Genomic DNA, 26,482 nt, shown 5'->3' with positions numbered 1-26,482 from the left:
TGGTGTGTGTGTGTGTGTGAATATTGTTTAGGAATATTAGTTTTCTCTACCATATGCTCTCAGCAGACCCACCTCCTTAAATACGCAGCTTAGAATGTCCTGTAGTGTGAGGTTCACGTCACCTATTGACCTACAGATGACTCGCACTAATGCAGCGAATGCATACATTCATAGATGACTCCTGGTCGATTAGGCAGACGGATGCCAGCTGCCGTTTAGGTCCCACGTTCCAGTCATGACCAACAGCATCTTCCTCAGTGGCGGCTGCGTGTTAACATTGGCTTTGTTGCAGCTGCGTGCTGCTGTTCGCTTTAGAAGAATTCAATCCCCCCACCTCCACCCTCCGCCTGGTTTGGCTTTTTAACACCTGCTCATATTCACTGAGTGTTGTGCGTCTCCCAGTATTATGATCTCAGGGACATTGTGCGTCAAGCCTGCTCGCTTCTGTATCTGAGCACCAAGAGCGTACTTAAAAAACATATATACATATTGATTGAAATCCAAGATGCCCATTTTTTGGGGCGGTTCTGGGTGTGATCACTTTGGAACCTGGCACTTAATTAGCGCCTAATCGCACATATATTCAACCTGTGTTCTGACATGCACACATTGCTGTAATTACAGGTTAGATTTAAAGGGTGGGGGCAGCTTGCGCAAAGCTCTGTTTTATTAATGTTTTTTCGCTTCATTAAGGTTTTTACTGTCATCCAGGGCTTATGAGACTTATGAGACTCACATGAAACTTGTTTACTCTGCAAAGTCTTCTTCAGCTTCATGTTTGACAAGCTCTTAGATTTACACATTAGGACACTGTCTGTCCCATCATACTCAAACTCCACCAACTACTGCCTTGATTTATTGCTCCCAAAGCAGATAAAGTGCATATTACTCATTACGAGACCCTCATATACAGGTTGACAGGTTCATTTGCATAAGCCTTGGAACCACGGCCCATTGTCTCCGACGCCTGGGTCGATATTGTCCTCAGTCATATTTCGCTGACAGCAGAAGGTCCGGCGCAGGCTGCCAGTGGTCACTGGCCTTAAAATGATGTGACAGCCTTTGCTGGTCCTTCAGTGAGTCTGAGCTGCAGCAAGAAGAGGCTGGAGCCGCGGCAGCTCGCGTCTGGGAGGAAAGGAGCAGCTATGACAAGCTAAGTGGGAATTGTGGGAAAGCGGTCAGTGCAGAGCCAGAGGGGACAAACACAGCACAGCTGTTGCTGCTTAGCGGATGGCGCTAGCAGCCAGTGCCCTGGGAAGCGTTCCCAGATGTCCTCACCGTCTCCAGTCGGGAGTCAGCCTGAATCTGTGAATCTAAAGCAGCAGAGAAAAGAACTTTTGTTGGGCGGCCTTTGAAGTTGGAGACATTCAATTTAGAAACAAGTCGTTTATTTTCTTATTACTAGCGCTGGTAAAATGGCACAAGCTTCATTTTCACTTCTGCATATTGCAGATGTGTGGCCAGAGCAATGCTGCCTGAATCTCCTCCATGAAACGGGCTTTTAAGGTTTTGCGAGGATGCAATGTGTCATTTTCTGACACGCCGATTCAAACAGGTCCCGATGAGGAGGAAATGTGTGTTGCTTTGAGTCAGCACGAATATAAAACACACACGCGTCACTTTCTATTAATATTACCGCACGCGGGAGCTGCCGTGGAATCTTTTCCGACGAGTTTTACATTGTTTGGTGCAGGGAAGTGAACTTTCGAGAGGAAATCCTGCGCCCGAATGCAGAAACACTCCCTCGGGTCACGGTCCTGCACGCGCGGAGCCCCCGAATCCCCTGTGAAAGCGCTGCCGCATCCCGCAGTCAGCGCGAGCGTTCGCACGCCGCCGACGCGTCGTAAGCGGCGGATCACATGGATCCAGTCCTGTAGGTGCGGCTTGCGACGCGCATCTCCAGCCCATATTTGACGGGGCAGAGCACGGAAAGCACCGGAGCACTTCTGGAGCAACGATTTGCACCGTGTGACTTTTCGTGATTTAAAACGCTTTTGAGCAAGTTTTTCCCCCCCAAGGATGGATCGCGCATAGACGAAGCGTTAAAAAAAATCAAACTGAAACTCTACTGGGTCGCTGGACGCTCTGATGCGGCGCAGCTGCTACATCTCCAATCTAAACCCGCTGGACAGGAACCCGGAGCTGGTTACACACATCCAAATATGCGCGTAATTGGAGCGCGCTGGCGAGGCGTCCCCTGCACCCCCGGCGGGATAACGTTGTCGTGATGTTCAATACTTCAGGAAATGAGCTCACTTTTAACAAGAAGGAGGATATTTCCGAAGTCATCAATGGCACTCTGCAGCTTCTCCATACCGTCCTCGCCACCGTCGCTCCCACAACAATGTGGAACGAGTCGTGCGGGGAGCAGCTCCTGGATTTCGGGCGTCCGGAGAAGATCGTCATCGGCGTGATGCTGGCGATCATCACGGCGGTCACCGTGATGGGGAACACGCTGGTGGTGATCGCCGTGTGCGTGGTGAAGAAACTCAGGCAGCCGTCGAACTACCTGCTGGTGTCCCTCGCCGTGGCGGACCTGTCGGTGGCCATAGTTGTGATGCCGTTCGTGATAGTGACCGACCTCACCGGGGGCAAGTGGCTGTTCGGGGAGGTGTTCTGCAACATCTTCATCGGCATGGATGTAATGTGCTGCACTGCCTCCATCATGACCCTGTGTGTGATCAGCGTCGACAGGTAAGTTCCCAAAGTTCGCGCGCTGCCAAAAAAAAAAAAAACGCACGTGCGCCTCGTGGTTAAAATGACAAGAAAAGAATGGATTTCACGATCTGCTTAACGCACAGCTCAAACTGATGGGCATGTGAGATAAATGCGAAATAAGGGCCCTTTGGCGCCAGAGCCCTATAATAATTTCAGATTCACTGATCCAGAAAATGCAAACAAGGTCTGTCATTATTTTATAGCGTCCATAATTAATTTGTCGGCTGGTGCGGTATGGACGTATATAGTATCACCGCCCATCGACCTTACAGCTGCTCTGACTTTGATAAACAATTTATCGTCGCCCTACATTTCTGCTAAAGGCGCATGGGTCGCACCTGCTTTCTATTATTAACCCCGAATCCGCCACAGCAGCATCCACGCGACGGGCGTCGGGTCAAACTCACCCGAATAAAAAACAAGGGTTTTCTGCCTCCCGGAACAAACGGGAGGTTTATACAACTCATGCGTTTTTCATCACGCTGTTCTGAAAATTATTCATGAACGTGAGCTACCAAAAAAAAAAAAACCTCATTGTACGAGTTTGACGTTCCCACTGTTCATCTCAGCAGCCAGGCCTGAGCCTGAGACCCTGTGAGAAATGGGACGTGTCCACTGCTCCCTAAAGAAGTGGACAGCCAGCGATACAGTGGGCGTCAGTGTTAGTCCTGGAAGCGTAACGAAGACAAAAGCTCATTTTAGTATTGATGCTATGATCATTTCCTCTTGTTTTCCAATGATCGAATTAGTGCATTGCTGCCAGAGTTAAGCACGTCCCCTGGAAATGGATCCGCTGGACGTGACACAAGATCTAATGACATTATGAGGCAAGGTCAGTCAGAGATCCACCTCCACTGGAAGAACCGTGTCCCACAGTGTGTGAAACCAGGCAGCGGTGGATCAGAAGGACCAACATGAGCTACTCATAGCATTTAATCAAAGAGGACACATAGGGCTGTGAGTGTGGATGTGAGAGGACGGAGGACCCAGTGAGTTACTACAGAATAAAAGTGCTCAGCGTGGGACCATTGTCGCTGCCACAGACAGTTGTGTGAACTGTTGGTGCCGATCGCCACGAAAGCAGACTTGTTTTTAATTAGAGCACCCAGAGTGTATTTGGCATATGGTTCCTAACAGGAGCCGTAGCGATAACTTACTGGGACTGAAGTTGCCAATTAGACACATGAGTAGCTGTAATTAGAGCTTTCTTACTGACATCTGGGATTCCTATGGAAGTACGGCTGGAGACGGAGCAGGTGTGCTTGGGTGGGTGCGCTGCAGGGGGGGTGGGGGGGGTGCTTCCTCACCTCCTGCACCTCCACAGTGGAGATGCTGCTTTCGCCGCACCACTGTGGACCGTGTTGTAGTGTGAGTATATCTGATGTTCGTCATCAGAGTCACCGCATGGGATTCTGGGGGAATGAGATTCAGGCCCCCACAGTGTCAACTCCGACGGACGCCCGACACTAGCTTAGTTAAAGCCGTCTGCTAATATGAAGCTGAGGTTGTACAAGACATTCCAAGAAGAGCGATTCAAATGGATGCTGCAGCAATCACGCCTTTTCGTACTCTCCGCTGCCTGGTAAATACCCACATTATTCACACTCCACACCTTTAAAAAGCTCCTTTCAAACACGAAGAAGACTTTCAACCAAGGACTTCAGGTAATTGGCAATAAAACTGCTGGTGTCACTGAATTCCCCCACAGTTTTTTAGAGATTGTTTATTCAGTGCATTTGAGCAGTTTCACAAAACGCACACACACACACACACACACACACACACACACACACACACACACACACACACACACACACACACACACACACACACACACAGGAATATGATTTGTTTTATGAAAACGCTTTATGAACGCCTTACTCATCCCGTAGCCTGGGTCGGAGATGTCTTCAGCGGTTCTGGTTCTGCGCCGTACGGGCCAATGCTGATTCAGTCACTCACTCATCAACTGCAGCCTGCTTCTGCATTGTGAATGGATCATGGCATACCACAGCATAGCATCACTTCCACGAGATACCTCAGCATGTGCTCTCAGGCTTAGACGCTTTGGTGTCTGGTCCTTTAAAGAACTTAGTATCTCTTTTGGCTACAGTCAGTTTTCTACCTTCACTGAGAGTCATGTGTTGTATGTTTAATAATTCAGAATTCAAATATGAATGATTTATTAACGACAGTAGGAAGAGAGGGTAGTCCTTCTCTGTATTTCCTCAGATGTCGGAGAAAAGGCTGAAGGAGCGAACAGAATAAATGCGCCAAGTATAATACGAGACGGAGACTAGTTAAACCAGTAAATCAAGTAGCTCGGAGTAACTACCAGTGAACTTGGAACTACGTGGATGACGTGACCGAGTATAAATATCACAGAACTGCAGTGCAGTAAACTTTCCACGGGAGTTCAGCCTAAAGATGATGCCGCGTAGGTGTGATCGTGGCCGCGAGCTCCCGCGGGGAGTCGCGAGGCCCGTCGGACGGCGGCGTTTGCAGCCTTCGCGGGTCGCGCGGCGCTCACGGACCCGGCAGCCGTTCGTGTCGGCGCGCATGACTGCCCAGCGGACGCGTCCTCGGGTAACGCCGAGCGACACCCGAGCTGCACTTTCACTACTCACTTCCCGCGTGTCGGTGAGATGTGGAGGAGTGGCCGCCTCCTGCTGGGCCCCTGTGATCAGACTGGGACAGGAAGTGTGTTTCACTCCTAAATGGGATGTTACGCTCAGATCCTGTGAAGAGGAGTTCTACAGAGATGAATATAGATGAAGGGTGAGGTATCATTGATAATGTGTCCCTATTGCAACAACAAATTGCAGTCTTGTGTAGGAACAGATTGTCCCCATGTCTGAGAGGAGGCTGCTGTTTGTTTCTTGACCTAGTGTTTGTGCTTTAGGGAGTCACTGTCATTGCAGTTAAAGGTGACTCACTTGAGCAGTTTATCTTGCATGGTGTAAATAAGTCTCTCTGCAGGCTTCTCATCGGTTTCTTTCATCGAGCTGAAGCAAGTCCTAAACAGGTCCATCATCGTTTGTGGTATCCACATACTGTATGGTGGTTTGTTCTTGTGTTATTTTGTCAAAACATGTTTAGAAAGTTGAATTAGTAATTTAATGTACAGTCAAATTGTTGAACAAATGCTGGGGAGGAAGGTTTGTGTTGCTGCTGGGGTTTTTGTGCTGTGAGCCGCTCTGGTTGGGTACAAATCATCCAACACCCGGTGAATGTTAGGTTAATGTTAAATGATAATGAACCTAGAACTGAAGTTATACACTATTACAAGCTACAAGCCTTATTGTTTTGTTGCTCTTCACAGATGCTCCTCCATGGATGGAGATCTGAGTCTTCTCATGTGTTTTCCCCACCAATCTCATGGGGACAGGAAGCGGTAAAGGTCAAAGTGCTGAGTGACTTTACTGTGGGAATGATCATTCTTTGTGTTCGGCGTAACAAAGTTGAGGTCTATTATTCAGCAAGATTGAACAAGGGGCCAACACACATTTACAAAGCAGCGAGATAATGGGTTTCATGTTGATGCAGAGAGACCGAAAACACCTGCACACGCATGCACACACGCCTGCATGCACGCATGCACGCACCCGCGCGCACACACACACAAACACACACACACACACACACACGCACACACACACACACACACACACACACACACACACACACACACACACACACACACACACACACACACACACACACACACACACACACACACACACACTGTAAGGTTCGTATGTTTGATACATTTAGCATTTTGCTGCGGATGCAGAGAACAGAGGAATTGTGCAGCTCCAGCTCTACCATTCAGATGTGAATATTTACATGGTCCATCAATTTAGGAAACACAAAAGGTCTGATATTGCAGAGAACTAGGCTTTTTGAAATCAGCTGATGCTGTTGCTGATCTTGTACGCTACATATCGCTATGATTCCCCGTTCCGAGTCCATTGTGGAGCATCAGCTGATGTAAATGCTCCGTGTCTGACTTAAAGCTGAGTGCCGGTCTGACTCGGGTCAACTGGATGCTGAAGGGTTCCTCAAAAAGGGATTCTGCTGCCAGAGTTTTTCTTCCAGCTGTGACACTGCAAATTGATTTATTGCAAGGCATCACTGCCAAACTGCCCTTGAGCAAGAATCCGAACCCCAGAACTGGCTGCTAACTAGGTCACTGCACTGTGCGCAGCCCGGCACTTGAATATGTGTCTGTTTACAAATGTTACACAGTGAGTACCAAGAAAAATCTCACAAGTCTCATCAAAATGAACCTTAAAAATTAAAGCATATTAACAAGAGAATTCACGACTGACCTTGGGAAAGCGGTTGACGCAAATCCAGAGACTCAGTTCTGGTTGCCTGTGTAGACGTGTGTGCAGGTGTGCACATACAGTAGAGACTGCAGAGGTGAAACTACGGCCACACTTTGTTGTTTGGTTACACTCTTTTTATTTTCAACAGCAGAGTAGCAGTGTGAGAATGTAATAAAAAGATTAAGGGGACTAAAAATGCATAATAGTAATAAAGTAGGATCAATCTAAATACAAACACAATGCATTTCCTTTTTCCTAAAACCAAATGAATTTCTTATCTCTTCCTTTGCATTGATTATGACCAAAAGGCTGGATTTTACAGCTGCAGTGAACTGAAACCACCAACAACCAAATGTATCATGTCTCTGGCAATTGTTAGCAGGTCATGACTATAGGCATCATCCTCCATGGCTCTCATGGTGTTTGGCTGGAGATCTGGGCTCGGTGCCTCGACTTCGGATCAACACTTCCTTCCTTTTTTAAACAAAAGTGTCTGAAAAGCTCACGTCTGGTCTCATCAGCCCACGTGACATTCCCACATTTCCAATGTTTATGATCACATTTCTACTCGCCTCAGACAGCAGTAAACCTTGGTGAGCAGCCCTTCTAACCCAAAGCCCAACGACAGCAACAGTCATCTTCATGGAAATCCGAGGCTTCTTGTTGACTATTTTCTTTCCCAAGTCTTTAAAACCTTGCACTGCAGAGGTTTTGTTCTGAAGGAATTTTTCTCCCTGTGATTTTCAGTGATGCAGCGTGGAGCAGTTCTAAACACTGTGAAATATTAAGAAACGATATTGCCTTGCCCTTTGAGATGAGCACCCACTATTTTATTTTCTATGTTCCAGACTGATTTCTTTCTTGAAATTACTTTTTCATAAGAATTGAAGAGTCAGTGCCACGACCTTTTTTATTCATGCTGATTGATTGCTCAGGTGTGTTTTGAAAGGAGTCACATGGGAACTTTTTTCAAGTTCTTTCTTTATTTCTTTTTTTAAAGCTTCTGTTGGATTTTAAATTAAGGCTAAGATGTAGTGTTTAACAGTAATATGCAATTTGTAGAGCTGGATGACGGAGAACATTGGCTGGCGAGTGTTCTCCGAGCATTCACCAGGATGCAGTAGAACCACCCTGCTTGGTGACAACGTTTAAGCGTGGACTTAAGGCTTCCCCAGGCCTTTAGGTACATGACTGAGGGTCCGACATTTCTGATGGATTTCTGTAGTGGATGGGAGGCACAGATGGACGGCCGAGTCCTTTAATCTCAATAAAACATGGCGTATACACTCAGATGAATGAGTTTGTGATTTGTAATGACTAATGACGAGGCCGGTGCTCTGCAGTTGGCTAAATGCACCAGTTGAGCATAGTGTATACACTGTGTAATCCATCAGCTCAAAATTATAAATAACATTGTGTCCTTATCTGTGTAGGAAGGTCTGTTATGAATAAACCCTAAATTAAATACTAAACATGCACAAAGGTAACTCTGCAGATTGAAGTTTTTTTATCCAGTGGAGCGGTGGAAGAAAGAGAAATATTAGAGGAACTCTCTTCTACCCTCGCTGCTCATAGGGCAGCAAAGATTGCCCTTGTAATGAATATTCCTGTCATCAGTCATACCGTGGTTTTATCTGGTTAGCGCAGCGCAGCGCTCCGACAGGAACCCAGATTCCACCTCCATATCTGATGTTCTGATGCATGTCAGCTGGGGCAAAATTAAATTACTTCTCCTGCGCATTGAGGCTGAATGTACATCACACACCGTTCTCGTTGATCTTTTCCAAACCCTGCTTTATTAAATACAGGGTTTTGATTGGGTTACTCTGGATGTTTCATATAATCCATTAAAATGTCACGCTCAACACTTCGTAGCACGCTAAGTGCCTTGAGATCGTTTTCACTGTTTTATCAGGTTGTATAAATAGAACTGTAAATACTGTAGATACATTTTGATCATTTAAAAGCTCAAAATGCCTTCAGGCTATTACAAAATATAAAATGAGTTGTTTAGTGTGTGGCCGGGATGGACTGAAGACCCGTCCAGGGTTTCCCCGCCTCTCGCCTGATTGACAGCCGGGATAGGCTCCAACGTACCTGCAACCCCCACAAAGGCTACCTGGTAGAGAGTGAGTGAGTGAGTGAGTGAGTGAGTGAGTGAGTGAGTGAGTGAGTGAGTGAGTGAGTGAGACAAAAAAACAAGCTGTGTGCTTCTGAACTACATCATTACATCATTACATTAATACTATCAATATTGGAGCTCGAGATAAATCCTTCTTACAAAATGTGATAAATTACGAGCACATTTAAAATAACTCATTTCTTTGCTCTGGTTTCAGTAGAAGGTCTTTGATATTTAATGTCCAAGAACTGAAAGGTCACTTAGAGAATGGGACGTGGCGTCCTCAGCCCCTTGACTCGGGAACAAGTTGAACATAAGTCCCTCTGTCTTTTCTGTTTGCTGACTCACAACATGATGATATATAATGCGCCGTGCGGTTGCTTCAGATGCACGACGGCTGGCTGGATGCCAGTTTCTAGGAAAGTGAGCGCCGTGTGTGGTATCCTTGGTTACTAAACTTGTTAAACATTTTTCCTGAAAGGTCAGAAGTAAAAAGGGAAGAACAGGAGAATTAGATTCCTCCCCCACATCTGAGGCTCCCTCTAAGCTTATTTAGTTTTCGAGGTGTCCTTTGAGAGAGCGAGTGCACTCTGTGACAGAGCCGAAGGGAATGCGACAGAGACGGAGGGGCTCTTCACGCTCGCTCCCTCACATCATCACGATAGCAAAGAGAGAGTAAGATAGACCGGCTGGTGCACGCTCATTCACCGTCCACTAACAGACTCCAGTCACTGTATAATAAAGAAGGGAGAGTTAGAGCGAGTGTGCAGGTTTGGGGCTTTCAAAGCCTGCTGCCACTGTAGGAAATGTTCATGTTAGTATAATACGCTCAAATGGCTGCGCTCCCTCTAAGAATACGCCCCTGATGCCGCAGCATCCACGCATGTGGACAAATTGAATTCTCTCGCAAGGCAAACAGGGCCACAGAATCCGCTGTACCTGCCGTCGTGATGGAAGTCCATCAAAATTCGACCGGGAGCAGAAAATACCTAAATGCATAACAAGCAGGCAAAAAAAAAAATCCATCCAGAAAGACTGACGTGAAAAGGTAGAATGACAGACTGAGGCAGACGCTGGTGGAGCAGGAAGCTGTCTGGTTTCTAGCCTCATCTAATCCCTGCTGAAAACACTCGAGCTCAGATTCATGAATCACAGCTCGCCCGCGTTCCATCGCCCAGAAGATCAGAGACACGGCCCGCTGGGCCAGCGTGCACCTCTCAGGCCCGAGGAGCCCGCTAACGGAGCACGCTAACGGAGCACGCTAACGGTGCCCGCTAACGGAGCACGCTAACGGCGCCCGCTAACGAGCGGCACGGACCACACCGCTCAGCTGCTGGTGTCCGGCACAAATACATTGTAATCCCACCTTCTTATTTTGCTTAGACTTATTTTTCTCAGACTGATTCACTGCCGCTGCCCCAGAATGTAATGTACAGGAGACGGTAAAGTGTGTATTTTGATCTGCGTATTTACCTGTGTAAATTGTGCAAGTCAAAGGAAACACTGTGTGTAGTGTGTTTTATAGTGAACCTCAACCACAGCTATATTTACAGTATTTCTCAGCACATTGATCAAGAACTTATTAGCCTCTTATATTTTATATTACCTATTGTTCACATCAGGATAGTGATTTGCATGGTTGTGATGGGCAGGATGCCCTTTGCGGACACGACCCCTCTATTTATCTGGGCTTGAGACAGTTTTTTTTAGAAAGAAGGTGTACTTTAGCTGTATTGTGTACTGTGTACTGTGTACTTTTGTCTGGTAGCTCAATGGGTAGAGCATCGATCTGGGAGGCAGGAAGTTGCCAGTTCTAACCCAGATGAGTCCAGGTGTGTCCTTGAGCAAGACGCTCCGTACGAGCGCCCCTTGTGTGGCCGCCTATCGCCGTCCCCACTGATACTAAGTCTAATGCAGCTCGTCCTGCGGTGCTTTTTGATCAGTTGCTGTAATGTACCTGCCAATGTACAATAATGCTGATGATTGTAGTTCCACTTGTCACATCCGTTCTCTTCTTTCAGCCCTCGACTGCGGAGCCTTATTTGCCGTCCAAGGGCACCCATCTTTGCCAGGGATGAACACGCTGCCTATGGGGGGGGGTGGGGGTGGCCATTTATCACTGCAGCACTAATAACCGCTCATCATCTCTATTGCTGTGAGAGCCGGTAAACCACTGGTAGGACAGGTGGAGCGCTGCGCTGCGAAGGCCATAAAACAGCCGCGCTGCCGCTCCGCAGCCATTACGCGGAAGTGAAACAGACATTTAAAAAGGCGTCGGGACTCTCTCAAGATCCCACTGCGGCTCCGCAAATAGGACATTGTTTTGAAAAGAGCACGGTTGCCACATGATTAGAGGTATGATGGTTTTTGAAAGTACCGTCTGTGGCGGATCGAAACCCTGACGTACGTCTGCAGAGGCCCTGAATCGTGTACAGTGGGGACGAAAGGTCATTCTGGGGTCGGACATCCAGTACCTGCGTCGGCTGCTAACCATAATGACGGTGTTTGATTTTTTTTCCAGTTAGTAGACAGCGTCACCTCAGCATCAGAACACATCTGTCTCAGGCCGCATTTGATGAGCGTGTTTGACTGAACGTGGAAGAAAATAATTACCAGCAGTTCTTCCCAGACTCGTTGACATGAGTCTGACCTGAGCTCGCAGTCCTTCAGACAAGTCTGAGGGAAGGAAGTCTGTCCGGGGATGACTCACTCTGACTTATGTAAGGGCTGGAAAAAAAAAAAAGAGCCACTGCCGCGATTTAACTCGCTCGTTCTAACTCGCAGCTGGAGAACAAACGAGACGCGACCCGGACGGGCGCGGGTTCGCTTGACCCCCGAAAGTTCGCGCTGCGCGTGGATCGATGGGACGAGGCTGCTCCTCGGTGTCCTCGTTGAGGAGGAAATTACAGCTCTGCTGGCGAAGCTGCTCAATTTCTGTCTCGTGGAGGATCCTCAAATAGAATAGGAGAGCTGAAGCACTCCTGAAGGACCGGCGATGTTGTCTGATGCTGAAGAAATCCCTCAACTCCCACTAGAGAGGTGTTACTTTACAGTCTAGGTCAGCTTAGAATAAACACTCTGTGATGATACTTTTGTTGAAACCCAACATGTTTTTTTAACCTTACACTGCACAAGCGTTAGTCCAGCTTGCCTTTCTTAATTTTTTTAAACGATTCATGTGTCATATTAAACAAAGAAATGGATGTTTTGTATTTGCAGTCTTTATCCAGCTTATATAAGAAACATAAAAACTGGAAATAGGCCGTAGTGACTCCGGGACAAAAAGCAGCCGAGCTCAACTCCTCTGTTCTCACGGAGACGGGTTTTTCAGCGAAAAAGGTTTGATTCCAGGTGACGTCTTCATCTCTGTGCCCGCTTCGCGCGCGCGGCTAAACTGATGATGAATAAAACAAAAAGACACGCTGTCTATCTGCTCTGCGGGCAACGCTTCACTTTGCGCAGGCTAGTTTCAGACCAGCCTCAAGTATGTTGACACAGGAATTATGAATTCCCCAGTAGTGAGAGCAATTAGCGAGCAGCTTCCCGTGGGAGACCTTCGACAGGCTTCCCTCCCGCACGCGTTCCTGTTTTAGGAGAACCTGTCCAGCTCTACCGAGCGAACCTGCTCAATATTTTATGGTGTCTCACACAATAAAAGTCTGAGAGGTCTGACCGGACCTCGCTTTTTTTCCCAGGCTGGGAGACGAGCGGAAGAAGTAGAATTCTCCATTAGCCTGGACGCGCTGTTAGTCTGTGGGTAATCCCCAGGAGCGGCTGTGCCTGTGGATGCATCCCAAATCCCCCAGAGATAAAAAAAAAGGAAAAATCCCTGGTAACTCGTTGTGAGTGTGACCGTTAAACACATGCTGTTCACGGGAGGTTATGATTCGCTGCCAGTGGTTTTTAGTTTGATTGCTTCCTCTGGATTGTCACGTGCGGGTTTAAATGGTCCACTTGATGTCATATACTGAAATTGCTTATGTGCACGCTGGGGGTGGGTCATGTTAGTGTATTTATAGGCGTTTACTGGTTTTTGTGACAGCTAGTTAGCTTCGCAGGTAGTGCCGGAGAAATGAGCTGCATTTCCAGAAACCCTCCGGTGTGCGTTAGACTCGACAACGTCCTCACACGCGCTGACATTTGCGTGCTCCTTGCTGGCGTTCCTCCTTCAGGTCGGCCTGTTTGTATTATTACCATGTATGAAAACAGCGTGCGCTTCACCGGGGACGGCAGCGTGAAAAGGCCACGCGGCACCAACGGTGTCACATTTAATCAGCCTGTGTGTCACGCAGATGACGACCCAAATGCAAACAATACACTCAGGCGAGTACAGGACAGAGGACACAACAGACCATGGTTTAACCATGTTCACGCCTGGTATTTATTTGCTAAGGTGGATCATATGGTGGATGATTTTCAACCGCTGACATTTGCTTGTTGCTCAGGAATATTGGCTCTTACTGTATTCAGGTAGATCCTGCAGATGACAAACAGTTTCCTTAAAGCGTCTATAATTAAACTTAAAGAACTTTGTGTAACATGAGTGTTAGCATAAATACTAGTTAGCTCATACAGCACATTCTGGCTCAAAGGTCGTTTTGAGCTGCATGAACACCTCATTGTGACAGTCCAGTGCTGTCGTCTTTGTTCTTTCTGGCTGTGTTCAGTGTCAGCTTGTTACAGTTGTCACGTGTCATGATGTTATGTTTTGTTAATTGGACATGTCTGTGATGTCACTTTGTGTATTTAGTATATTGGGTATGTAGTATTTTAGTGTATTTACCTGATTTTAAGTTCTGGCCTTTGGGTTCTGAGCTTTGTCCTGCTTTGCAGTGAATTGAAGTTAGTTATCCTCTGTGTTTACTGTGTATATTTTGCCTTGTGTTTAGAGTGAATTGGGTTAATTAACCTCAGTCTGTGTGTGTGGTTGTGTGTGTGTGTGTGTGTGTGTGTGTGTGTGTGTGTGTGTGTGTGTGTGTGTGTGTGAGCAGCAGGTGGAGGAAGTTATTTACACGGTGGATGTAACTACTGAAACATTTGCACTGGTTTGTTTGTGAATAGGCCAAAACAGCTGTGAGAGCACAGTGAATGCTGGAAGTACATGAAAGAAAGGGATAGAAGCCTGATGTCGAAATAACGCTGATGCAGCTTTGTGTTGCATTAATGTTTACTAATATTAATTATTAAACGGTTGATTATGTTTAAGTCTTGTGTGTTTAGAGTTTGTTTTCTTCAAATGACGAGCTGTTCACTTTAGCATATTTTTTTTTATTCCATGTTCTCCTGACTGCGTTGTTCTTGTTTGCCTACACTGTGTTTGTGCTGCTCCTTATCCATCTTTTATTTCCTCCGCTTCCTGTTCCGACCTCCCCGGGGTCAGTAAAGTTTAATCTCTTCGTATCACAACACGCGGTAAAATGTTCCAGCGATCCCGCCGACGTGTGCCTCGACTGGTCCATGCTCAAACACATGTAGCGAGCCGTGTAGCGAAGTGTGAGGACGGGCGCGCGGCCGGCCAGCTCTTTGTCTCCTGCAAACGCGGCGGTAAAAACAGTCCGGAGCGAGTTGAACGCGTTTGCATCAGAACACAGCTCGGCGTCGGGAAAGAGCTGGAGATGAGTCATAGCATGTGGAGAACTGCCCCCCACCGGACACGAGCATATTCCCCAAATAAACACCAACCGCCTTCCTCATTACCCGACGTTACCGTCAGAGATGAGCCTGCTTTGCTGGGCATTCATTATGTATTTCCTAGAATTCCCCAGCATGAAGCGTGCTCATCTCACGACCTGTCTTGTATCTGCTTGATATTGTTCGCCTGATTGCATTCAGTCCCACCTGTGACCCTTAATTACATGTTAAGTGAGGGCTGTAATGTATTATTTACGGAACCAGGGGACCTTTAAGTGGTACACGGTGATAGTGTGTGATACAGTAGCTGAGTTTGGTTGGGAAGCTCGACTTAGCATCAAGGCAAGACGCGACCTCTCCGTTCTGTAACGCCGCCTCCCGTCCACCTGAGATGCCACGGGTGACAAAATATGACACCCCTCCTGAGGAAAGGATGGATGCTTGGCGCGTTGTCGCGGCAACGGGGACAGCGTACAGTGATGTATGCGCCTGTGGAGTGGGCGGGAACATTATGAAGTGCTTCCAGCTGCAGCTCAGTTGAAGCCCCGTGGTCCTTTCCAAGTGATTCTGATATACATGTATAAGCTGTAATACACAGCACAGATGCCTCGCGAAAGCACGTCAAGCAGTAATTTGGTGTATTTGCAAATATAATGTCGTGCTCCAGAGGCATTACGGGCCAGTAGACGACTGTCTTTAATCTGATTGGTCGGCTGCGTCCAGCTCGGTGGCGCTAGCCTGAGCCGATCGCAGCCCCCTGGACCGTCTGATTACTGGGGTTTATACCGAACCACCTGGCGTAAGCAGCTGGAGAGAAAATTGTCAGCGATTATCTGGAGTGAACCTCTTTCATCTGTCCACATTACTCCCAGATCACGGGCATTAGAGACAAACAGAACTCCTCTGTGCCGTAATAAAAACAATAAGCAAATTTGCAAAAAAAAAACCCTCAGCATCGCATGAGGCGTCTGTTCCTGTCCAGACTCAGCTGAATTAGATTTCTACACTGCCGATAGCATCGCTGGTGGACAATGGGACTAATTGGCCCACGCTCCCTAAAGATTTATCATCTTATGATTAACAACAGCGTGGAATCCAGAAAAAAACAGCCTTGAGTCTCAAACTTGCAGCTCTTATCAATGACGCATTTGACGCGGCCGAGGACTGTGGGCATACAAATAGAAGTGCGCACGTACGGGGATCTATCATTCAGTGAGAACACTGTCTATTTTCCCAGCTTTGTACGCGTTCAAGTCTTTCACACCTCGCTTGATCTCGAATTCTCTGACACCTCCAGCTGCTATTCCAAAGCGCTGAGCTGCCGTTTTGATTGATGGCTCCGGCTCCTCCAGAGCCAAAGACAACAGCTAATGGCAACGACGGCGCCAATGGGCTGCTATTGAAATGTGTCTCTTTTAAACGAGCGGTCATCTATTTGATGATTCGCTGCAGTGTCTAATGAAACAGGCAGATCATTGACTTGAGTGTTTTGAATGCATCACATGCGAGTGTTTTTTAGATCAGATCAGACCCGTCTTCAAACAACATCCAGGTGCTCTTATGATCCCTCCTTTCTTCCTTTAACGATCTGAAGGATGGTTCTTTGTACGACAATGGGGACAAAACACACACTCCCGTGCAAAATTGTCTTTTTCAAATTAGCCACACTGAGCGCAGATCTTCCAAAGATTTAGTGTTTTTTTTTACATTCCCTTTCGTTCCTCTGCAGCTTAAGAGGGGATACACAAAAAGGAAATTTCACACTAAAAACTTTGGTCTTGAAAGCTCACAGTAGATAAGCATTTGAAGACTATTTGCACTGGCTGTGGATTTCGTCCCTATCACACATTACGGCCAGACCAAGTGCAACGTTGACAAGAATGTGCCTTGGAGCTGGAAGCCGCCTCTCACGCCTCATTGTCTGGTTCCCTCCCAGGTACCTGGGGATCACGCGGCCCCTCACCTACCCGGCCCGGCAGAACGGCCAGCTGATGGCGAAGATGATCCTGGGCGTGTGGCTGGTGTCGGCCTCCATCACCCTGCCCCCTTTCTGCGGCTGGGCCAAGAACGTGCACACGGCGGGCGTGTGCCTCATCAGCCAAGACTTCGGCTACACCATCTACTCCACAGCCGTGGCCTTCTACATCCCCATGCTGGTCATGCTGGTCATGTACTACAAGATCTTCAGGGCGGCCCGCAAGAGCGGCGCCAAGCACCGCTTCACCGACCTGTCGCGGCGCGAGCGCCTGGAGACGGTGGCCAACGAGGCGCTGCGCATGCAGGGCCTGAAGCCGCCGGGCGTGGCCGAGGACTGCGCCGCGCTGTCGCGCCTGCTGAGCCGCGAGCGCCGCAACATCTCCATCTTCAAGCGGGAGCAGAAGGCGGCCACCACGCTGGGCGTGATCGTGGGCGTGTTCGCCGTGTGCTGGCTGCCGTTCTTCATCCTCTCCACCGCGCGGCCGTTCATCTGCGGCGTGGAGTGCAGCTGCGTTCCCATTTGGCTGGAGCGCACGCTGCTGTGGCTGGGCTACGCCAACTCCCTCATGAACCCCTTCATCTACGCCTTCTTCAACCGGGACCTGCGCTCCACCTACCGCGACCTCCTCCGCTGCCGCTACCGCAACATCAACCGCCGGCTGTCCGCCGTGGGCGTGCACGAGGCCCTCAAGGTGTGAGGGGGACCTGGAGTATCGCGTACACTCGGTGCTCGACTGCCCGTGTTCACCCAGCAGGCCTGCAGACAGGGCACGGACGGGCAGAGCCGCAGTCACTGTCTGGCCCTTATGCAAAAGCAGAGAGACAGCGAGATTACTGCGGCGCTCTATTTTAGGAAAGAAAAGCGCGGCGCGTACGTAATCTGTGGGCCATTCAAGCCGGCGCCACTTTTGTGCATATGCCACATTTCCGTCCCGGCTCTGGATTTATGTTGGGACATAAGTGGCAAAGGAAGCGACGCGCAAGCGCGATCCATCATCGCGGGGCTTTTGCGAGAAACAGAAAGCGAGCGGACGCTTGTATAATAACGAAATCAGCGTTTGATGGGAAAAACACAGTGTGTTCGCGTCTCCACGTCAAGCGTTGCGTTCGCGCAGCAGGTCACGCAGGAGGCGCTGCTAAGTGTTATTCTAAAAGTATTTGAATCAGCTCATCTGCAGCCACGGCCTCCGGTTTGCTTCAACGAGAGCGCCTTAAATGGTAAAAGCGGTGCCAGGGAGCAGCGGCCGGTGGAGAGCGGACGGAAGAGACTTTTTACATTCAGGAGAGCTCGGTCTCCAGCGCCGGGATCAGCTGTAGGTTTGTTTAGTGTCTGCATGAAACGCTCCATGACACAAGTCATCTAAACTAAAGTAGTGAGTGGTGAGTTTAGCAGAAGTTTTAGCCCAACACTTAAAGTCAGTGTGAAGTAAATACTGGATGTGTCAGGAGCCGCGGCGCTGTGGACCGCTCCTCTCTTGGTATTTTTCGCCTCATTCGATTACATTCCACAACTCGCTGCTGGGTTTATTGGTTGACGCGGCCAAACACATAAACTCCACTTTGCTGTGTTCTCTGTTTGTGTTTGAAAGCAGGATGTGGTCACTTCCCTCCTGCTCCTGGCTCTACGCCCCCCCCCCCCCCCCCCCAACCTCCCGGCGGCGCGTAGGACACGCCAGATCTTATCATTCGAGCATTGTGCGCTTTTTCTACCTCGATTTTTTTACTGTACGTTTCCTCTGAACAGGTGTCTGAACCTCTGTCCTGCATCATTTTGTAATTGACAGCTATTTTACAGTATATCGTGTACGATCTGTGTAAAATTCTGTGACTTCTCTGCAGCTGAACCACTGGCAAAACGTTTCATCACTTTGTAAATAAAGAAACACTTGGTTAAAATGTCACTGTGGCCTATATTGCACACCAGGTGATATGCATTCAGACAAACACACAGTAGCTTTGTGGTCCGATTCAGACGCCTCCTTTGACTTTCCAGCTCCACCGAAACGCATCCTTGTCAAATATGTGACACGCGCTGGATGGAGAGGCCTGTCGTCAAGAATGAGGACGCACCTCAGGCCTGCTCCAAACCTTTGGAACACTTTGAGCATTTCTTAGAGACAGAGTGTTGCGTTAACCAGGCAGCGAGTCTGCAGCGATGGGGAAGCGTTCTAGGTGACCCAAAAAAACTTCTGTGTGCTCGGAGGGAAATATTTTATTCAGAGTTCGGGTGACAGCTGTCTGCTCGCTTTCAAGACCGAAACTGTCCTGCAGAGGCCCAAGGATGAGGCGGACGCTTGTGTGTGACGCATCGTGGCGTGTGGTCAGGAGGAGTGAAATTAAAAGGAGCAGTCAGGTGAAATGTGCTTCGATCCTGTTACCATGTCAACGCTGCCATCATTAACGCCCAATAGAACAAATCACTTATGATGTCACGTTTGGTTTTGCTGATTGCTGGTGATTGGATGACGAACTAAGGCTCCGACCTCACCGACAGCTACATCTTTTAAGGGACGTGCGGCTTCCAATCAAGCCTAATCAAACCCAGTCAAAGCCTGCAGGTGTTTCATTGTAGAACAGACGTGAATCATGAAGCATCTGGGTCTATAACGATGCATTAGGCTGTTTAATCAACGTCTAAACACGTTGCCTAGTAGCAACTTAAACTTCCAAAAGCTGCTTCACCGTGTCATCACTCGCAGACGCTCCAGCAGTCGTCTGCTTGTTTGGGTTGGCGGCAGACTTGGCCAGTTGCTACGTTGCACCGTCTTTCGAATTATTTGGCCGGACAGTTCCCAGTTACAACATAAGGATAATTACAGCGTTCTAATTTTACTTTCCGCTCTCCTCGTCCGAGTCCAACTGCTCTGGAACCATTTAGCGCTGCAGTAATTCAGAAGTAACAAACTCGCATCGAAGTCCTGGCGATAAAATGTCTTTAAATAGGACTTCACGGCGGAACGCGTGCGTCTGTGTGCGTGTGTGTGTGTGTGTGTGGGCACGGCGACATAAAGGAGGCTGGAGCTCCCTGAAGTGAAGCGCGTGGACCTTGCCTCGGCCGGAATGTCGACATTTTGTTTCAGCACGTGAAGCGGCCCGCGTGCAGCTCCCCTCCGGGACATCCAGCCACGCAGCAGCCGCGTCAACAGGCGTTACTCTGAGGGAACGAGGCCTCCTGCCCCCGCGCGCAGCCGCGTGGCCCGCTGCATGCTTCACGCCCAGTGAATGGGATGAAGATGGGGAAAAAAGGGGGCCGAGGTGTTTGCATGTGATGTAGCATATTCATCAAACGAAGGAAGGCTAGTAGGATGAGTGTATCACATACGCTGCCCACGGGCTCCGTTTGCCAGCTCTGACAGGCTGAGGGGGCTGACGGGGGAACACGCACTCTCGCCGTGCTATTTTAAATCTGACCCGGTAATTAAGTGGCAAAGCTTTGATTAAGCGTGGGCAAGCAGATCTAAAGCGCTGCAATTTTACTATCTTGCACTATTTTGCCCCCCTTGTGTAAACACATGAGTGAGCCCGCGGAAGCCGAAACATGATGACCCGCAATGATTTTCATAATAAATGCACACTTATATTTACATTTCATGAACCGGGCTGAGAATTAGCTCACTTGCACGGGAACATGCTTGTTTATCTTAAATGACGTGCAAGTCGATGAGCAAGTTATTCTATGTTCACATTTAGTAGTTCCAAAAATGTGCTCATTTGTTCATAGGCTAATTATGGCTGATGTCTAATCTTTTGCCCCCGAGGCAAACACATCACATCAGATTTATTCAGCAAAGTAAATAAATGCATATTTTTCAACCAGGTACGAGCCAAGATCTGATTCACATCTGATCTGCAATCATTTCCTTCATATTGGATGCACATTTCTTACAAATGTGAGCCATGGACCTAAAAAGACTGGGTCACATTTAATCAGACTGAGCGAAAACATACGAGTGAAGAAATGCCACAAATGTGCCAAAAACCTTTGTGCTCCTCTGGATCGTGTGGAAATAGTGAAAGAAGTGGTTGTCACAGCGGTCGGTGTCTCCGGCGGTGGCGGTTGCAGGCGCTGTGCAGGACAAAGGGCCCAACAGAAAATCCATGTCTCGCTGCTGGACGGACACAGAAGCAAAGACGTGACAGCCACGCGGCAGCAAGTGAGCGGCCAGGCTGGAAGCAGAAGCGTGCGAGCAGAACACGGTGGAGCTGTTCTATAAGAGGCTCAGAGCACACAGACGGGACTGCATTTTACCCTGGAGTCCTGACTGCTTCCTTCCTGTGGACTCTTGTCTTTGTACAGTACCATCACCACGCGACTCCCGTTATTCCACGCTTGTGTACTCGGATAATTTCAAATTCTTATCTCCGTTTTCCTCATTCATTTTGACAAAAGCTGGAAGAAACGTTTCAGCTGCCTCCTCCTTATCAAGGTCACTCTCAATTAATTTCAAGCGCTGCGCAATGCAAATCAGATTTGCGAGCCCGTGTGGGCACACGTGTACCCAGCAGTCCTCAAACGGAATTGGACCGTGAACGCAGCCTTGTTCCCCACTTTAAACGGAGGCTATAAATACACCAGCAAACATGTCAATTATGTGTTAATCCCATTTATCTGGCGCGTCCTGAAATATCAGCTTCCTCCCACGGCCACCGGCGCTGGCCAATCACGGCGCGCGAGGCTGCTCTCAGCGCGCGCCGCGCCGCGCCGCGCCGCGGGTCCCCGCGGACGAGGAGCCGCGGCGCGGGAACGCGGGGGCACGAAACGCAAAGTTACGCGCGACGCGTCGAAGTGATCGCTTCTTTCCCCCCGTTTCATCTTCTGCAGGCGGCTTCCTGTAATTACGTTGTCCCGCAGCCCTGGAAGGTAAATGCACGCTTTTCAAGGGCGGCGGCATCAAAGGCAGCGTACGCGCGGCCTCCCGCCCCTGTGCGCTTCAAAGTGAACACGGTGGTGATCTCCCCGTGTTTGTTGCACGTTGTGTTTCACCCTCGCCGCGTATCTGCACACGTGTCCACGGCGGCGACTGCCAAGAACCGCAGCCCTCCCACACGAAGGCTCTGGGATGAGTCTGTCCGTTGTTTTGTATTTCATTTGTGATACTGATTTGTAGGTGCGTGCGTGCGTGCGTGCGTGTGTCCCCCATATGTTCTAATACTGCTCGCTCCCTATTAACCTATTAATATGTTCAGAGTAATTCCCACGTGGTTCCAGGCCACTCGTTGACTCTCGTAAACAGCGAAGCTGCGTGGACTGAACGTTGCTGGCACGGATGAAGTGCAGCGCGACGTCTGCTTTGAGCGCATTCTGGAAACAGTCCTGTAACAAGTGCCTTCTGGTTGAAAGATCTGAAGCTCCAAAGCCATTGTAGGAACGTCACAGCCAATACAGAACACGGGAATACAAGGTGAACGTGGTTAGAAGGTTTAAAACGTCAGGTTCTGCCCTGTAAACAAACTGAAAATTCAACTGACAGAAATCAGAGTAGTTCAACGAATGAAAGTCCAAACTCAAGCTCTCACCGGCTCTGGCTGCTTTCCTCAGGTTTTCTCTGTCCACCACCATATTCACAAAATTAGCTCCATGAGAAGTCAAAGAATCTATTTATACCAGGCTTTAGGTCCAGAAACAAAGAGAGAAGGGACAGAGCAGAGATGTGCGGCAGTTATGAACAGAATTCATTAAAATGATAAATGTCACGGTACTATTTGAGCATAATTCTGCACTTATTTGTGCTTTTAAATGTAGCCGGCTCATTATTATGTTTTTCACACTCTGAAATCTACAGGTTTCCTTTTCAATGACACCAAACTCGGTGATGTAGCTCCAGCCTTCAGGAAATACGCCTTTTACAAAGCTATGCGCAAAACGAGGCTTGGCTTGACCCTTAACTAAAGGTTGTACAGTAGCTCATCAACAATATTATTTGCAGCACAGTCATGTATTTAGTTATGTACCAGAAGCCAAAAAGTAAAGAAATAAAAAGATGATGACTAAATTGAAGCGCCTCAGCTTGTACAGAGCATCACTTGACGTGCAGTGATTCAGTATTTGGCTGCTGGACTCCCATTCAGAATGCAGGCGCATTCATCACGCTGGGGGCCAGCAGGCCTTTAGCGGAGCCGGCAGCGAACCAACAGAAGCCCATTTGAAATTCAAAGTTTCACGCGCAGTGAGTTTAACCTTCATTTAAGGTGGCAGCTAGTGTTTGTGACATCTTCACAGAGGAGGACAATGCAAATGGTTGGATCGTGGCTTAGTTAAACAGCAATTGGCATGTTTTTATCTCTGAACAGTTCTGAACAGCGAATCACCGCTCACTCGCACATAATGGCGTTTAGGTGTAATGACAGCTTCAACACGACTCTTCAGCCCCTGAATAAATGTTTGCAGCAGCCTGGGACTCGAGTGCAGTTGTGAAGTGTGGCTGCCCGTGTCACCGTCAGGACCGTGGCAGCAGCCGGAAGCCGAGCGTGGACTGACAGCAGCGGGTCCGAGCGCCGGCCCGGCCCGGCGCAGGTTGGATGTTGAGGAGCAGGACGTGTGTGGGCCAGACGTCAGCAGCACAGACACAGGTGTGTCGTCATTGTGAGGCTGGGTTACACACTTACACTGAGTGAGACTGACTGAACAGAAGTGAAGTGGCACATGGTGTCTGTCTACAGGCTCTTTCTTGGACGTCTGCCAGGGAGACGGGCACCGGAGCTCGCCGTCGATCTGCCGGCGACCGAGCGTCGTTAGTGTTGAGAACCGCCGAACATCTGGCCGGTCCTCTGGGCTCGTACAGAGGCAGAGACGCCCACGTACGGCTCCGGCTCCGGCGCTGTGATTCCTCGTACGGCGCTGGTGACCTTTGCGTAATCAGTGGTGTTTTTCGGGGGCTGAACGCGGCTCATGAGCCCGAGTGACCTTCAGCGCACAGCCTTCAAAGGACAGCGCTGCTTCCCGGCTTTCATCTTGGGAGTTCAGTGCTCGCTGACACAAGACGCCCCCCCCCCCCCCCCTCCCCCCACAGGCCCAGCCTCCCTGCTGCACCTCACGCAGCCACACAGCTGCTCCGGCGTAATGGACTTTGTAGCACGGATGGGCGGATGCAGCCGTGGAAACGAGCAGGACTATTTTAATGGATAGAAACTAAAGGACACAGACCGTAGCGGCACATGATGCAGGATCACTGCCACAGGTTTCCTTTTTGTGTGAGACGACTGAGCGCGATTCACAGACAGGAATAAAAACAACTGGCACTTTACTCTGTCTCATTGCCACATTTGCCATATTTGCGGGTTGCAGTTTGGGCTGAGTATTTAAAATACTTATGTGTATCGACCGACTACCAACGCTGGATACGAAGTCGGAGGTTAAACAAACTTAAAAGAAAGTTGCTTTTGGAAGACACGAACAAAACACTTCAGGGAGTCGACACAGTGAACATGCATGTCTGAGCACACATGTAAATAATTCATCCATGAGGACATGGAAGCGATGTGATAACATTCCCTCCAGCTGTTCCTGACATGAGAATGGCTCAGAGAGGAAGTCGTGAGATTTTGAAGTTTTCCATTTGTCATATTCTGTGTATTTCATCTTCATATATATTCCTTTCTGGCTCGCTCTCTTAGATTTTTTTCTTGGTTTGTATATTTTTGTTGTTGCCATTTATTATAATACCGAGCTTCACAAAACTGTGCTGAGGTTTTTCTTCGCCATAGCAACTGCCGGAAACATGTTGCTGGCTTATCGCTGCATCCGAACATGTCGGACAGGGTTCATGTACTGTCGCTGAGCACAGTTACTATGACAACCGGCCTCTAATGTTTGCACTGTCTGACGGCACAAATTTGATCTGGTCACTTGTAAGTCATAATGAGGACGGTTCGTGGCAGAGCCTCATTATAATCGTCCCCCCTGAACGTTCCCAGGTGTCAGCTATCGGCAGGAAGGTGATGAGAGGCGCGCGTGCGGGTCGCACAGCCGCTCCCTCTACAGCATCTCATGAGACGGAGCGCTGGCTCGTCCGCGTCTGATGACATTTCAATCTCCGAGCGATAGAGCGGCGACTGAAGAGAAGCGGTGACGCCTCTTGTGCCTCTTTACGCCTCTGACCTGAGGTGAAGTTCTCAGCAGTCTGGGGAAAGAACCACGCCCCGGACCCACAGGACTTCACGGAGCATTTTCACTTTGCCAGAATGAGGAAGGGAAGTGGTGTTTCTGACTGTGAAGGACTGTAGGACCGTCAGCCGCAGGAACAGCTGATGCTGCACGTCCAGCTGTGCGCCCGGGAAATAAACAGCATCTGGACTCGTCCGTGTGCTCTTTGTTTGCTCAAGGAGAGCGGTGCTCGGTAGGACGTTTGTGTGTGTCAGGGGGCAGGCAGCCTAAATGCCTGCGCTAGATAAACGAAGGCAGGGTCCCGTCCACACGCTCCGTTTTCTTACAAACACACAACAGTGTGCTGTGAAATGCGTTACGGACGCTGAGGTTCCTGGTTGGTTTGGGAGCTGGCGCACACAGGAAAAACAGTTCCAACATAGCATCAGGGTGAGACGTACTTTATTTAGTTTTATCACGATTTCCTTTGCAAATATTGTGCCATAATAATTTTATATTGACGACTCTGCATCCAGTTAACAGGAAATAGTTTGAAAGTCAAACACACACTAAACAAATGCAGTCCATAAAAGACCCTGGTGATACCTTGGCATGTGTTTATATTCAGCATGTGTCTAGAGACAACACAACTAGACACATGCCACAAATGTCGGGCAGCAGTAGAAAACTAAAAGTATGAAGTAATTACATGTGTGATTTAGGATAAGAACTAAACGTACACCAGTGAATGGATGGTTGTTGTTCTTTGCTTGCGACTCCCCACACACACACTTGACCACAGGGTGCAGCAGTAAAACAGCAACAGCCGCTCAGTGAAGAGCTCATCGCCTCTCGATGGAACGCACGGACATGTTTGGGTTACATCACGGAGAGAGAAGGCTGGAGTCAAGTTGAACTGTGTTTAGCAAAGCAGACGCATTGTGCATTCTGTGTGATCTATAAACGGAGCGGAGAGAAAACCTTTTTCGCTGCAGGACGGATCTGCGCTGCTTCAGTACTGACTGGTGCCCCGCACTCACCAGGACCGCAAGCCGCCCATGCTGCCGACGGGTTTGAAATCCGCCGGGGGAATGAAAGCCTCTCTCCCTTTTAATGCAATTCAGTGCAGTTGCATCATTTGCATAAAGCCAGGAGTGCAGCAGCACAGGCGTGATTCGTTACCGGCTTCCCACCATTAGCCAGTCATGATGTCCTGATTAAATGAGCCTTATGTGAACAAAACGATCCACTTATAGAGTTTGAAGTGTTGTTGAGAAGCCGCAGGATGAATTACTGCTGAATAATCTATTAGCGTAACAAAAACTGGCATTTATTAATTAGAAAAACACTTATATTGTCACTCTAAATAAAGGTGCTACAAACCTTGATCTCTCTCTGCCAAGCGACTGCTCCTGCTTCCACGAACACGGAGCTGAGTGCTGGAGCGCTGAAGAGGATGAATCACACGGATGCATGAAACAAAGTGACACCTCTCCGTTTGACACCCTCCGCTTTCACACTTTGATTTGCGAAGATTTGAAAGTACAACAGAATCCTCGCGGCTCGCCGGCAGAGACGCGCTGCTCTCTTTCGGGTCCCGCGGAGCCGGACGGGGGGGTG

The 26,482-nt window shown here is 48.8% G+C and overlaps 1 protein-coding gene across 2 annotated transcripts; it reads left to right on the top strand.

Annotated features, from left to right (window-relative positions):
• The first annotated feature begins 1,369 nt into the window (after positions 1–1,369).
• On the top strand, positions 1,370–26,482 carry htr7c (5-hydroxytryptamine (serotonin) receptor 7c). 2 transcript variants are annotated; one of them, XR_008695614.1, is made up of 4 exons: positions 1,370–2,694; positions 16,739–21,640; positions 23,171–23,349; positions 23,440–26,482. XR_008695614.1 is itself a non-coding variant. In XM_029161385.3 (2 exons), exons 1-2 carry the CDS (start codon positions 2,228–2,230, stop codon positions 17,475–17,477), a joined length of 1,206 nt encoding a protein of 401 aa, XP_029017218.1. In that variant the 5' UTR covers positions 1,370–2,227; the 3' UTR covers positions 17,478–23,040. The 2 variants fall into 2 exon arrangements, 1 of the variants encoding a protein (XP_029017218.1); XM_029161385.3 differs by lacking the exons at positions 23,171–23,349; positions 23,440–26,482 and having other exon boundaries at positions 16,739–23,040.

Source organism: Betta splendens, chromosome 9 (assembly GCF_900634795.4).
Source record: "Betta splendens chromosome 9, fBetSpl5.4, whole genome shotgun sequence".
NCBI classification, from domain to species: Eukaryota; Metazoa; Chordata; class Actinopteri; order Anabantiformes; family Osphronemidae; genus Betta; species Betta splendens.
The sequence above is the reverse complement of the archived record's forward strand: the minus strand, read 5'-3'. Positions and strand labels throughout refer to the sequence as shown.

Bases quoted from the DNA above. Each gene is read 5' to 3' on its own strand.
- htr7c (XM_029161385.3), top strand. From the start codon at position 2,228: ATGTTCAATACTTCAGGAAATGAGCTCACTTTTAACAAGAAGGAGGAT. The intron at 2,695-16,738 runs GTAAGTTCCCAA...GTTCCCTCCCAG, and splicing joins TGTGTGATCAGCGTCGACAG to GTACCTGGGGATCACGCGGC.